The 12500-nt window shown below is 48.1% G+C and overlaps 1 protein-coding gene across 1 annotated transcript in view; it reads right to left on the reverse strand.

The window, feature by feature from the left end:
* LOC128366800 (golgin subfamily B member 1-like) overlaps positions 1 to 12500 on the reverse strand; it is a 51843-nt gene that overhangs the window by 28273 nt on the left and 11070 nt on the right. The window contains exons 6-14 of the mRNA XM_053327602.1: positions 11639 to 11794; positions 10339 to 10518; positions 8817 to 8939; positions 7540 to 7653; positions 6500 to 6803; positions 5120 to 5235; positions 4186 to 4303; positions 3799 to 3890; positions 3057 to 3207 (exon numbers count right to left, since the gene is read on the reverse strand). Coding sequence (XP_053183577.1) covers positions 3057 to 3207; positions 3799 to 3890; positions 4186 to 4303; positions 5120 to 5235; positions 6500 to 6803; positions 7540 to 7653; positions 8817 to 8939; positions 10339 to 10518; positions 11639 to 11794 — 1354 coding nt within the window. The remainder of the gene's footprint in view (positions 1 to 3056; positions 3208 to 3798; positions 3891 to 4185; positions 4304 to 5119; positions 5236 to 6499; positions 6804 to 7539; positions 7654 to 8816; positions 8940 to 10338; positions 10519 to 11638; positions 11795 to 12500) is intronic.

The following is a 12500-nucleotide window of genomic DNA, read 5'->3' on the forward strand; positions in this document are numbered from 1 at the left end:
TTCCTTTCTTCCTTCCTTCCATCTGTCCTTCTATTCTTCCTTCTGTCCTTCCTTCCATCTGTCCTTCCTTCCTTCCATCCTTCCTTCCTTCCTTCATTCCTTCCTTCTTTCCTTTCTTCCTTCTATCCTTTCTTCCATCTGGCCTTCCGTCCATCTGTCCATCTGTCCTTTCTTCTATCCTTCCTTCCTTTCTTCCTTCCATCTGTCCATCTGTCCTTCCTTTCTTTCTTCCTTCTGTCCTTCCTCCCTTCCTTCCACCCTGCCTTCCTTCATTCCTTTCTTCCTTCTGTCTTTCAATCCTTCTTTCTTCCTTTCTTCCTTCTGTCCTTTCTTCCTTCTGTCCTTCCTTCCATCTGTCCTTCCTCCCTTCCTTCCTCCCTCCCTTTCTTCCTTCTATCCTTCCTTCCATCTGTCCTTCCTCCCTTTCTTCCATCTGTCCTTGTCCTTTCTTTCTTCTATCTGTCCTTCCTTTCGTCCTTCTGTCCTTCCTTCCATCTGTTCTTCCTCCCTTTCTTCCGTCTGTCCCTCCTCCCTTTCTTCCTGCCATTCTTCCTTCTATCCTTCCTTCCGTCCTTCCTTTCGTCCTTCTGTCCTTCCTTCCATCTGTCCTTCCTCCCTCCCTCCCTTTCTTCCTTCTATCCTTTCTTCCTTCTGTCCGTCCTTCCTTCCCCCCTTCCTTCTGTCCTTCCTTCCATCCTGCCTTCCTTCGTTCCTTCCTTCCATCTATCCTCCCTCCCTTCCTTCCTTAAAGTATGTTAGTTTAACATGGAGTAAGAACATAAAGTCTCCATGGCTGTGGTATCAAACATGGAGGAGTGTTAGGAGGTGAGATTTGAACTCAGTTGGTTGTTTATTGGTTGATACTAGTTAGTTAAACTGGAGGAAGTGTTTCTAATGTTGAGTCCGCCTCGTTAAAGTCAGAGAGAGGAGACCAAATATTAGAAACAGCTCTCAGTGTGACATCATACTGTGACATCATACTGTGACATCATACTTCAATAACAGCACTGTGGCTTTCATGGTGGAGGGTGGCAGCGTTTGGTCTGTGTGGGATTAGAGACTTCCTTCCTCCCTTTCTTCCTTCCTTCCTCCCTTTCTTCCTTCTGTCCTTCCTTTCTTCCTTCTGTCCTTCCTTCCATCTGTCCTTCCTCCCTTTCTTCCTTCTACCCTTTCTTTCTTCTGTCCTTCCTCCCTTTCTTCCTTCCTTCTGTCCTTCCTCCCTTTCTTCCTTCCTTCCTTCTTTTTGCCTGTCTTTCCTTTCTTCCCTCTATCCTTTTATCCTTCTGTCCTTCCTTCCTTCCATCTGTCCTTCCTTCCTTCTGTCCTTCCTTCCTTTCTTCCATCTGTCCTTCCTTCCTTCCTTCCTTCTATCCTTTCTTCCTTCTGTCCTTCCTTCCATCTGTCCTTCCTTCCATCTGTCCTTCCTCCCTTTCTTCCTTCTATCCATTCCTTCTTCCCTCCCTCCCTTTCGTCCTTCTGTCCTTCCTTCCTTCCTTTTTTCCTTCCTTCCTTCCTTCTATCCTTTCTTCTTTCTGTCCTTTCTTCCTTCTGTCCTTCCTTCCATCTGTCTTTCCTCCCTTCCTTCCATCTGTCCTTTCTTCCTTCTGTCCTTCCTTCCATCTGTCCTTCCTCCCTTCCTTCCATCTGTCCTTCCTCCCTTTCTTCCTTCTGTCCTCCCTCCCTTCCTTCCTTCCTTCCTTCCTTCCTTAAAGTATGTAGTAGTTTGATAAGCATTGACAGTTCGTTGAGCTAAAGCTAAGTCCCTTTAAAACTGAGTTAAAATTGAGATTTATGAATGAAGTCTGAAGGCTGACTAGTGTTTGTTTTACACTATTGTGTTTTTCATGGTGGAGGAAGTTCTCCAGGGTTCTTATAGTTAATGAAAACTAAAACTAACTGAATATACTTGGAGTACGAGCTACTGATAGATGAGAGTAAATGTATAGTGATGAGGACTGATGGGAACATTTGTGGGATAAAACTAAAAAGGAAAAATCCCACAAATTTGAAAAGTTCATCTTCGTGGGTTAAAGAATGAAATTAAAAAATTCTGTCCTTCCTCCCGTTCTTCCTTCTATCCTTCCTTCCTTCTATCATTTCTTCCTTCTGGCCTTCCTTCCTTCCATCTGTCCTTCCTTCCTTCCTTCCTTCTATCCTTCCTTTCTTCCTTCTGTCCTTCCTTCCTTCCATCTGTCCTTCCTTCCTTCCTTCCTTCTATCCTTCCTTTCTTCCTTCTGTCCTTCCTTCCTTCCTTCCTCCCTCCCTTCCTTCCATCTGTCCTTCCTCCCTTTCTTCCTTCTATCCTTCCTTCCTTCTTTCTATCCTTCCTTCCTTCATTCCTCCCTCCCTCCCTTTCTTCCTTCTGTCCTTCCTCCCTTCCTTCCATCTGTCCTTCCCCTTTCTTCCTTCTATCCTTCCTTCCTCCCTCCCTTCCATCTGTCCTTCCTTCTGTCCTTCCTTCCTTCTATCCTTCCTTTCATCCTTCTGTCCTTCCTTCCTTCCTCCCTCCCTTCCTTCCATCTGTCCTTCCTCCTGTTCTTCCTTCTATCCTTCCTTCTATCCTTCCTTCCATCTGTCCTTCCTTCCTTCCTTCCTTCCTTCTATCCTTCCTTTCATCCTTCTGTCCTTCCTTCCTTCCTCCCTCCCTTCCTTCAATCTGTCCTTCCTCCCTTTCTTCCTTCTGTCCTTCCTTCCTTCCTCCCTCCCTTCCTTCCTTCCATCTGTCCTTCCTCCCTTTCTTCCTTCTATCCTTCCTTCCATCTGTCCTTCCTCCCATTCTTCCTTCCTCCCTTTCTTCCTTCTGTCTGTCTTTCCTTCCTTCCTTCCTTCATTCCTTCCTTCCTTCCTTCATTCCTCCCTCCCTCCCTTTCTTCCTTCTGTCCTCTGATAGATGAGAGTAAATGTGTAGTGATGAGGACTGATGGGAACATTTGTGGGATAAAACTAAAAAAAGGAAAAATCCCACAAATTTGAAAAGTTCATCTTGGTGGGTTAAAGAATGAAATTAAAAAGCCTCGTTCATCCCGAGTGGTTTCATCCTCTAGCTCGGCTCTTACCCTCTCTTTCCTCCTCCATGTGGCTGATGCGGAGGACCATCGCAGCTTTCTCCTCCCTGGCTCGGTCTCTGGCGCTCACCGCCTCCGACACCATCTCCTGCCACTCCAGGACCTGGCTCTGAGTGTCGTCAGCGCTGCCCGACTCGCTCGCCTGGGGCCCCAAGAAGGAGAAGAAGGAAGCAAGGAAACAAGTGAGCAGGATTACATCATAGTGGGTCATTAAAAAGGAGGAAAGGAGGAAAGGAGGAGAATACCTGAGACGGGAAATAAGTGAGCAGGATTACATCATAGTGGGTCATTAAAAAGGAGGGAAGGAAGGAACGAAGGAAAGAAGGAGGGAGGAAGGAAGGTAGGAAGGTTAGAGGGAAAAAGGAAAAGAGGAAGGGAGGAAGGAAGGAAGGAAAGAAGGACAGAGGGAGGGAAGGAAGGAAGGAAGGAGGAAGGGAGGAAAGAGAGAGGAAGGAACGAAAGAGAGAAGGAGGGAGGAAGGAAGGAAAGGAGGGGGAAGGGGGGACAGAAGGAACGGACGAAAGAGAGAGGAGGGAGGAAGGAAGGAAGGTAGGAGGTAGAGGGAAAAAGGAAAAGAGGAAGGAAAGGAGGAGGGAATACAGGAAGGTAGGAAGGAAGGAATAAGGAAAGGAGGAGGAAATAAAGGAAGGGTAGGAAGGAAGGAAGGAAGGAAGGAAAAAAGGAGGGAAGGATGAAAGGAGGAAAGGAGGGAAGGAGGAAAGGAGGAGAATACCTGAGACGCAGCTCTCTTGGTGAACTGCTCCAGGTCTGCTTGAAGCGTCCTCTGCTGCTCCTCGTAAACCACCAGCTTGGCCTCCAGCATGTCTAGCAGAGAATACACAAGAGAGAGAGAGGTAGTCAGTTTACCACAAGGAAGGAAAGACAGGGACAAGGAAGGAGGGAAGAAAGGAAGGAAAGACAGGCAAAAGGAAGGAGGGAAGAAAGGTAGGAAAGACAGATGGAAGGAAGGAAGGAAGGAAGGAAGAGAGGAAGGAAGAGAGGAAGGACAGATGAAAGGAAGGACAGATGGAAGGAAGGACAAAAGGAAGAAAGGAAGGAAGGAAGGAAGGAAGGAAGGAAAGTAGCAAGCAGCCACTTCCTGTTTTAACTCTTTCGGTACCATTCTTTGCTTTCAGCTCCTCGTATTGTTCCACTTTCCACAAGTTCTCTTCTCTTTCTTCCTCCAGCGCCGTGACGTGACTCCGCAGGGCGGTGAGGTCAGGGGGGGCGACTCCAGCCTGAACGGGACACGGAGGACATATCCATCAATCAATCAATCAATCAATTAAAACTTTATTCATATAGAAGCTTTCACACAGGTTCATTTAGTGATTCACAGTTAGTTGATGTACAAGGAAGGAAAGGAGGGTGGAAGGGAGGAAGGAAAGGAGGGAGGGAGGGAGGAAGAAGGAAGGAAAGGAGGAAGAAGGAAGGAAAGGAGGGAAAAAAGGAAGAAGAAGGAAGGAAAGGAGGGTGGAAGGGAGGAAGGAAAGGAGGGAGTGAGGGAGGAAGGAAGAAGGAAGGAAAGACTGTTCCTTCTTTCCTTCCTTCCTTCTGTCCTTCTTTCCTTACTTCCTTCCTTCCTTCCTTTCTCTGTCTCTCTTTCTTTTCTCCCCCCTACCTTCCTCCATCCCTTCCTTCCTTCCCTGCTTCCTTCTTTCCTCCCTCCCTCCCTCCAACCTTCCACCCTCCTTTCCTTCCTTCTTCCTCCTTTCCTGCCTCCCTTCCTTCCTCCCTCCCTCCAACCTTCCTTCTTCCCCCCTACCTTCCTCCATCCCTTCCTGTCCTTCCTTCTTCCTCCCTTCCTTCCTCCCTCCTATCTGCCTTCCTTCCTCCCCCCTTCCTCCCTTACTCCATTCCTTCTGTCCTTCTTTCCTCCCTCCCCCCTTTCCTTCCTTCTTCCTCCCTTCCTTCCTCCCTTTCCTTCCTTCTTCCTCCCTCCTTTCCTTCCTTGACTCGAGGACAACAGGAGGGTTAATAATAATTTAGTCTTAATATGAACATTGGTGAATAACACATTTTGGGGTTGGGGGGGGGGGGGTATCAGATCTAACCTGGCTTTTCTTCAGCTCCTCCTCCAGCTGTCTGATGCGTGACTTCGACCAAGCTTTCATCTTCAGGAACTTGGCTTCTGATCTGCTGGCTTCTTCTGTTTTCTGCTTGGCTTGAGCTGAAATATAAGAATGAAAGAGAGAAACTCGACTGATGAAACAACAACGACTACAGAATCACTCCGACGATCGTTATTAATAATAATCTGTTAAATGATTTGAGACAGGATCATTTGAAACAATCAATGCGGACCAGATCATTAAAAAGATGGAGGGAAGGAAGGAAGGAAGGAAGGAAGGAAGAAAGGTAGGAAAGACAGACAGTGAAAGACAGAGAGACAGATGGAAGGAAGGAAAAAAGGAAGGAAGGAAGGAAGGTAGGAAGGAAGGACAGATGGAAGGAAGGAAAACAGGAAGGTAGGAAGAACAGAAGGACGGAAGGACAGAAAGAGGAAGGAAGGAAGGAAGGAAGGAAAGCAGGAACAAAGAAAGGAAAAAAGGAAGGTAGGAAGGACAGAAGGACAGAAGGAAGGAAGGAAGGAAGGTAGGAAGGACAGAAGGAAGAAAGGAACGAACGAACGAAGAAAGGAAAAAAGGAAGGTAGGAAGGACAGATGGAAGAAAGGACAGAAGGAAGAAAGGAAGAACAGAAGGAAGAAAGGAAGGAAGGAAGGAAGGAAGGAAGAAAGGAAAAAAGGAAGGTAGGAAGGACAGATGAAAGGAAGAAAGGTAGGAAGGACAGAAGGAAGAAAGGTAGGAAGGACAGAAGGAAGAAAGGAAGGAAAAAAGTAAAGTAGGAAGGACAGATGGAAGGAAGGACAGAAGGAAGAAAGGAAGGAAGGAAGGACAGACAAAAAGGAAGGAAGGAAGGAAGGAAGGACAGACAAAAAGGAAGGAGGGAAGAAAGGAAAAAAGGAAGATAGGAAGGACAGAAGGAAGAAAGGACAGATGGAAGGAAGGAAGGAAGGAACGAAGAAAGGAAAAAAGGAAGGTAGGAAGGACAGATGGAAGGAAGGACAGAAGGAAGGAAGGGAGGAAGGAAGGAACGAAAAAAGGAAGGTGGGAAGGAAGAAAGGGAGGAAGCAAGGAAAGAAGGAAGGAAGGAAAAAAGGAAGGTAGGAAGGACAGATGGAAGGAAAGAAGAAAGGAAATTAGGAAGGTAGGAAAGACAGATGGAAAGAAGGAAGGAAGGAGCGAAGAAAGGAGTGAAGAAAGGAAAAAGGAGGGTAGGAAGGAAGGACAGAAGGAAGGAAGAACAGAAGAAAAGAAGGAAGGAAGGAAGGAAGGAAAAGAACACAGGATGGCAAGTGGGCCGTATCTTCCCCCTCGGCGGCCCTAATCTGACCCGCAGGCCTCATGTTTGACCCCCCTGATTTATACGAACCTTCCAGATCAGCGATCCTCTGGACGGAGGCAGAGTCAGCGGCTCCGTTTCCTCTTCCTGTAGCTTCCTGACTTCCTGGCGTCGCTGCGGCCGAGCTCCTCCTCAGCTCCTCCAGCTGCTGCAGGAGCTCTCGCTGGGCTTCCTCCGTCTGAGCCTGATGCTGCTCGGAGAGTCGACGCACCTCCGCCTGCTGCTTCTCCATCAGGTCGCGGAGTTGCGCTCGCATCACGTGCTTCTCCGCCTCCATCTTGGACTCCAGGCTCTCGCGCTCAACTTGGAGCCGACGCAGACGCTCCATCAGCTCCTGACGGGGGAGAGAGAGGAGAGGATGAAGTAGTGCTATATGGTTTCACTGTATTTTTCAAAATAAAAGCGATTTCACGGTATATGATGGTATTTTTCCTTCCTTCCTTGCTTCCTTTTCTCCCTCCTTTCCTTCTTCTTCCCTCCTTTCCTTCCTTCCTTCCTCCCTCCCTTCCTTTCCTTCCTTCCTTCCTCCCTTCCTTTCCTTCCTTCCTTTTCTTCCTTCTTTCCTTTCTTACGAGAGGATGAAGTAGTACTATATGGTTTCACTGTATATGACGGTATTTTTCAAAATAAAAGCTGTTTCACTGTATATCACAGTATTTTTCATCCCTTCTTCTTTTCCTTTCCCCCTCCCTCCCTTCCTTTCCTTCCTTCCTTTTCTCCCTTCTTTTTTCTTCCTCCCTCCTATCCTTCCTTCCTTCCTTTCCTACCCTCCTTTCCTTCTCCCCCCCACCTTTCCTTCCTTCCTTCCTTCCTCCTTTCCTTCCTTACCCCGTCCTTTCCTTCCTTCCTTGCTTCCCTCCTTCTTTCCTCCTTCCTTTCCTTCCTTACCCCCTCCTTTCCTTCTTCCTTCCCTCCTTCCTTCCTTCCTTCCTCCCTCCTTTCCTTCCTTACACCAGTATTCAGTGTGAACCTTCCAGCACTAGGATGAAGTAAGTAGATATATTTAAGGTGGATGTATTTAAGGTGGATGTATTTAAGGTGGATGTATTTAAGGTGGATCTTTCTTTTACCTTTATCTGTTTGTCTCTGCCGTCCACTTCGCTCTGGAGAACATCGATGACCTGAGTTTTCCCCAACAGCACTTCCTCCTTCTCATGAAGCTTCTGTTTTAGAGCCTTTAAAAGCTGAAGAAGGAGGGAATAAAAAGAGAGAAAAAGAGGTTTAACTTACAGTAACAGTCACACACACGTCATAATGTTAAATTAAGCAGTAACTTGGCCGTCGAACAGGAAGTCTTCAGCTTCACTGGAACAGAATTAAACCTTTTAGCCTCAATTACAGACTTTCACAATAAAAGTAAGTAAGGTTATTTATAAAGAACCTCTCACAGGAAAAAGTCACAATCATATAAAATCAAGATTAAATAATGCTTATTTTTGACTGTTGCTGCACTTTAAATTTTAAATAAGTGTGAAATCATAGTTATATATCGATATCAAGATATTTGGCTTTAACCTTCCTGTTGTCCTCGAGTCAAGGAAGGAAGGGAGGAAGAAGGTAGGAAAGGAGGAGGGATGGAAGGGAGGGAGAAGGAAGGAAGAAGGACAGAAGGGAGGGAGGAAGGAAAAAGGATGGAAGGAAGGAAGAAGGAAGGGAGGAAGGTAGGGGGGAGGAAAGAAAGAGAAGGAGGGAGGAAGGACAGACAGAAGGAAGGAAGGGAGGAAGGTAAGGGGGAGGGAGGAAGGAAAGAAGGAAGGAGGGAGGGAGAAAGGAAAGAAGGAAGGTAGGGGGAGGAAAGAAAGAGAAGGAGGGAGGAAGGAAGGAAAGGAGGGAGGATGGAAGGGAGGAAGAAGGAAGGAAGGGAGGGAGGAAGGAAAAAGGATGGAAGGGAGGGAGGGAAGAAGTAAGGGAGGAAGGAAAGGAGGGAGGAAGGAAGTTAGGGGGGAGGAAAGAAAGAGAAGGAGGGAGGAAGGAAAGAAGGAAGGAAGAGAGGGAGGAAGGATGGATGGAAGGGAGAAAGAAGGAAGGAAGGGAGGGAAGAAAGAGAGAGGAAGGAAAGAAAGAGAGAAGGAGGTAGGAAGGAAGGCAGGAAGGATGGAAGGAGGGAGAAAGGAAAAGAGAAAGGGAGGAAGGTACGAAGAAAGAAAAGAAGGAAAGAAGGAGGGAGGAGGAAGGAAAGACGGAAAGAAAGACAGAGGGAGGGACGAAGGAAGGAAAGGAGGGAGGAAGAAGGGAGGGAGAAAGGAAAGAAGCAAGGAAAGAAGCAAGGAAGGAAGGGAGGAAGGGAGGAAGGGAGGAAGGAAGGACAGACAGAAGGAAGGAAGGAAGAAAGAAGGACGAGTCAAACCTGCTCTAAATCAGCGCTGGCGTCAGACTTGGCTGCTAACTTGAAGAGTTCCTGTTCGTGCTGCTGGTTGATTTCCATCAGCTGGTTGTCTTTCTGCAGGAGGATGTCTTTAAACGTCTGGATCTGAAATATATATATAAACACAACATCAGGGTGGTTATTACAATATTAAACACAAGGAAGGAAGGAAGGGAGGAAGGAGGGAGGAAAGGAGGAAGGAAGGGAGGAAGGGAGGAAGGAAGGAAGGAAGGAGAGAGAAAGGAAGGAAGGAAAGAAGGAAGATAAGGAAAGAAGGAAGAGAGGGAGGAAGGAAAGGAGGGAAAGGAGAGAGGAAAGGAGGAAAGAGATAAGGAAGGAAGGTGGGCGGAGGAAAGAAAGAGAAGGAGGGAGGGAGGAAAGAAGGAAGGAAGGTAGGTAAGAAAGGGGGAGGGAGGAAGGATGGACAGAAGGAAGGAAGAAAGGGAGATAGAGGAAGGAGGAAAGGAAGGAAGGAAGGAAGGAAGGAGGGAAGGAGGAAGGGAGGAAGGAAGGACGGAGAAAGGACAAGAGGAAGGAAGAAAGAGGGACAGAGGAAAGAAGGGAGGAAGGAATGAAGGAAGGGAGGAAGGAAGGAACGAAGGAACGAACGAAGGAAGGAGAAAGGACAAGAGGAAGGAAGGAAAGAAGGACAGAGGAAAGAAAGAAGGGAGGAAGGTAGGGGGAGGAAAGAAAGAAGGAGGGAGGGAGGAAAGAAGGAAGGAAGGAAGGAGGGAGAAAGAAAAAGAGGGGAAGGAAGGAAAGAAGGACAGAGGAAAGAAGGAAGGGAGGAGGGAGGGAGGAAAGAAGGACAGAGTACAGAAGGAAGGGAGGAAGGTAGGTAAGAAAGGGGAAGGAAGGAAGGAAGGAAGGAAGGAAGGAAGGAAGGAAGGAAGGAAGGAAGGACAGAGGAAAGAAGGAAGGGAGGAAGGAAGGAAGGGAGGAAGGTAAGAAAGAGAGAGGGAGGACGGAAGGAAAGAAGGAAGGAGGGAAGGGAGGAGGGAGGGAAGGAGGGGAGGGAGGAAGGAAAGAAGGAAGGAAGGAAGGAAGGAAGGAAGGAAGGAAGGAAGGAAGGAAGGAAAGTAAAGAAGGAAGGGAGAAAAGGAAAGAAGGGAGGAAGGAATGAAGGAAGGAATGAAGGAAGGAAGGAAGGAAGTAAAGGAGGGAGGAAGGAAGGAAGGAAGGAAGGAAGGAAGGAAGGAAGGAAGGACAAGAGGAAGGAAGGAAAGAAGGACAGAGGAAAGAAGGAAGGGAGGAAGGAATGAAGGAAGGAAGGAAGGAGAAAGGACAAGAGGAAGGAACGAAAGAAGGACAGAGGAAAGAAAGAAGGATGGAGGAAGGAAGGAAGGAGAAAATGAGGGAAGAGGGAGGGAAGGAAGGAAGTAAGGAAGGAAGCAAGTAAGGAAGGACCTAGGTTTTGCTTGTACATGGTCTCCTTCTGGCCGTACTGAGGGAGGGAGGGAGTGAGGAAAGAAGGAAGGAAGGAAGCAAGGAAGGAAGGACCTACGTTTTGCTTGTACATGGTCTCCTTCTGGCCGTACTGCTCCTTCTCTGAGTCCAGCAGCTCCTTCAGACTCTCCGTCTGCTCCTGCAGCAAACTGTAGCGCTCGTCTGCTTCTCCAACCTTCCTGGTGAGGCTCTGCACCAGCAGCTGGAGCTCCTGCATCGCCCCGCCCTCCTCCGTCACCTGAGGATGACATCATCATCATCATCATCATCATCATCATCATACAGCAGCAGCACTGAGCAACAGGAAGTGGAGGAGAGAGACACTTCCTGTATGTCGGAAGGGTCAAACTCATTTTCATTCAAGGGCCACATACAAATTGATCTGATGAGGTCGGATCATTAAAAAGATGGAGGAGGAAAGAAGGAAAGACAGATGAAAGGAAGGAAGGAAGGAAGGAAGGAAGGAAGGAAGGAAAGAAAGAAGGAAGGAAGGAAAGAAGGAAAGACAGGCTGTCCTTCTTTCCTTCCTCTTTCCTTTCTCCCTCTGTCCTACCTTCCTTTCTTCTTTCCTCTGTCCTTCGTTACTTTCTTCCTCTTTTCCTTTCTCCCTCCCTCCCTCCCTCCATCCTTCTTTCCTTCCTTCCTCCCTTCATTTCTCCCTCCCTCCCTCCCTCCCTCCCTCCCTCCCTCCGTCCTACCTTCCTTCCTTCATCCTCCCTCCCTCCGTCCTACCTTCCTGCCTTCTTTCCTTCCTTCCTCCCTTCCTCTTTTCCTTCCTTCCTCCCTTCCTTCCTTTTTTCCTCCCTCCCTCCCTCCTACCTTCCTTCCTCCCTGTCCTTTCCTCCCTCCCTCCTCCCTTCCTTCTTTCCTCTGTCCTTCTTTCCTCCCTCCCTCCCTCCCTCCGTCCTACCTTCTTTCCTTCCTTCCCTTCCTCCCTCCTTCTATCTATCCTCCCTCCCTTCTATCCTCCCTTAGAGGGTGTATCGAGAGTATGCTGACCTGTAGTTGAGGTGCAGGTGTGATTGGCTGATCTCCTGCCAGCGCTGTCTGTAAGTGGACGATGTAAGCTTCCTTCCCTCCTTCCTTCCATCCTTCCTTCCTAGCTTCCTTCCTTCCTAGCTTCCTTCCTTTCTTCCTCCCTTCCTTTCTCCCTCCCTCCCTCCTTCCTTCCTCCCTCCTTCCTTCCTGTTTTCCTTTCTCCCTCCCTCCCTCCTTCATTCTTTCCTCCATCCTTCCTCCCTCCCTCCTTTTTCCCTCCCTCCTCCCTCCTTCCTCCTCCCTCCGTCCTTCCTTCCTCCCTCCTCCCCTTCTATCCTTCCTCCCTCCCTTCTATCCTCCCTTTGAGGGCTTATAGATACCTGTGGTTGAGGTGCAGGTGTGATTGGCTGATCTCCTGCCAGCGCTGTCTGTAAGTGGACGATGTAAGCCTCCTTCTCTGTGAGCTTCTTGTCTTTCTCTGTCAGCATCACGTCCATCTCTGAGCCTCGCTGCCGCTGAGACTCCAACTCTCTCCTCTAAAAGAAAAGAAAGGATGATTTTATTTTACCTTCCTGTCGTCCTCCCGGGTCAAATTGAACCCGTCTGTTTTGACTGTTCCTTCCTTCCTTCCTTCTTTCCTTCCTTCCTCCCTTCCTCTTTTCCTTTCTTTCTCCCTCCCTCCCTCCCTTTTTCTTTTTTCCTCCCTTCTATCCTCCCTCCCTTCCTTCTTTCCTCCCTTCCTTTGTACTTCCTTCCTTCCCTCCCTCCTTCTTCCCTCCCCTCCTTCCTTCCTTCCTACCTTCTGTCCTGTCCTTCTTTCCTTGCTTCCTTCATCCCTTTTTCTTTTCCTTTCTCCCTCCCTCCTTCCTTCCTTCCTCCCTCCCTCCGTCCTTCCTTCCTCCCTTCCTTCCTTCATCCCTCTCTTTCGTTCCTTCCTTCCTTTCTTTCTTCCTTGCTTTCTTTATACCTTTTTATTTTCATTTCTCCCTCCCTCCTTCCCTTTTTCCTCCCTCCCTCCATCCTTCCTCCCTCCCTCCCTCCTCCCTTCCTTCTTTCCTTCCTTCATCCCTCCGTCCCTCCCTCTTTCTTTCATTCCTTCCTTCCTTATTCCTACCTTCCTTTCTTTCTTCCTTTCTCTTTTCCTTTCTCCCTCCTTCCTTCCTTCCCTCCTTCCTCCCTCCTTCTTTCCTTCTCTCCTCCCTTCCTCCCTTCCTTCCTCCTTAAGTTTATTTTAAAGATCAT

This window comes from Scomber japonicus, chromosome 1 (assembly GCF_027409825.1).
Source record: "Scomber japonicus isolate fScoJap1 chromosome 1, fScoJap1.pri, whole genome shotgun sequence".
NCBI classification, from domain to species: Eukaryota; Metazoa; Chordata; class Actinopteri; order Scombriformes; family Scombridae; genus Scomber; species Scomber japonicus.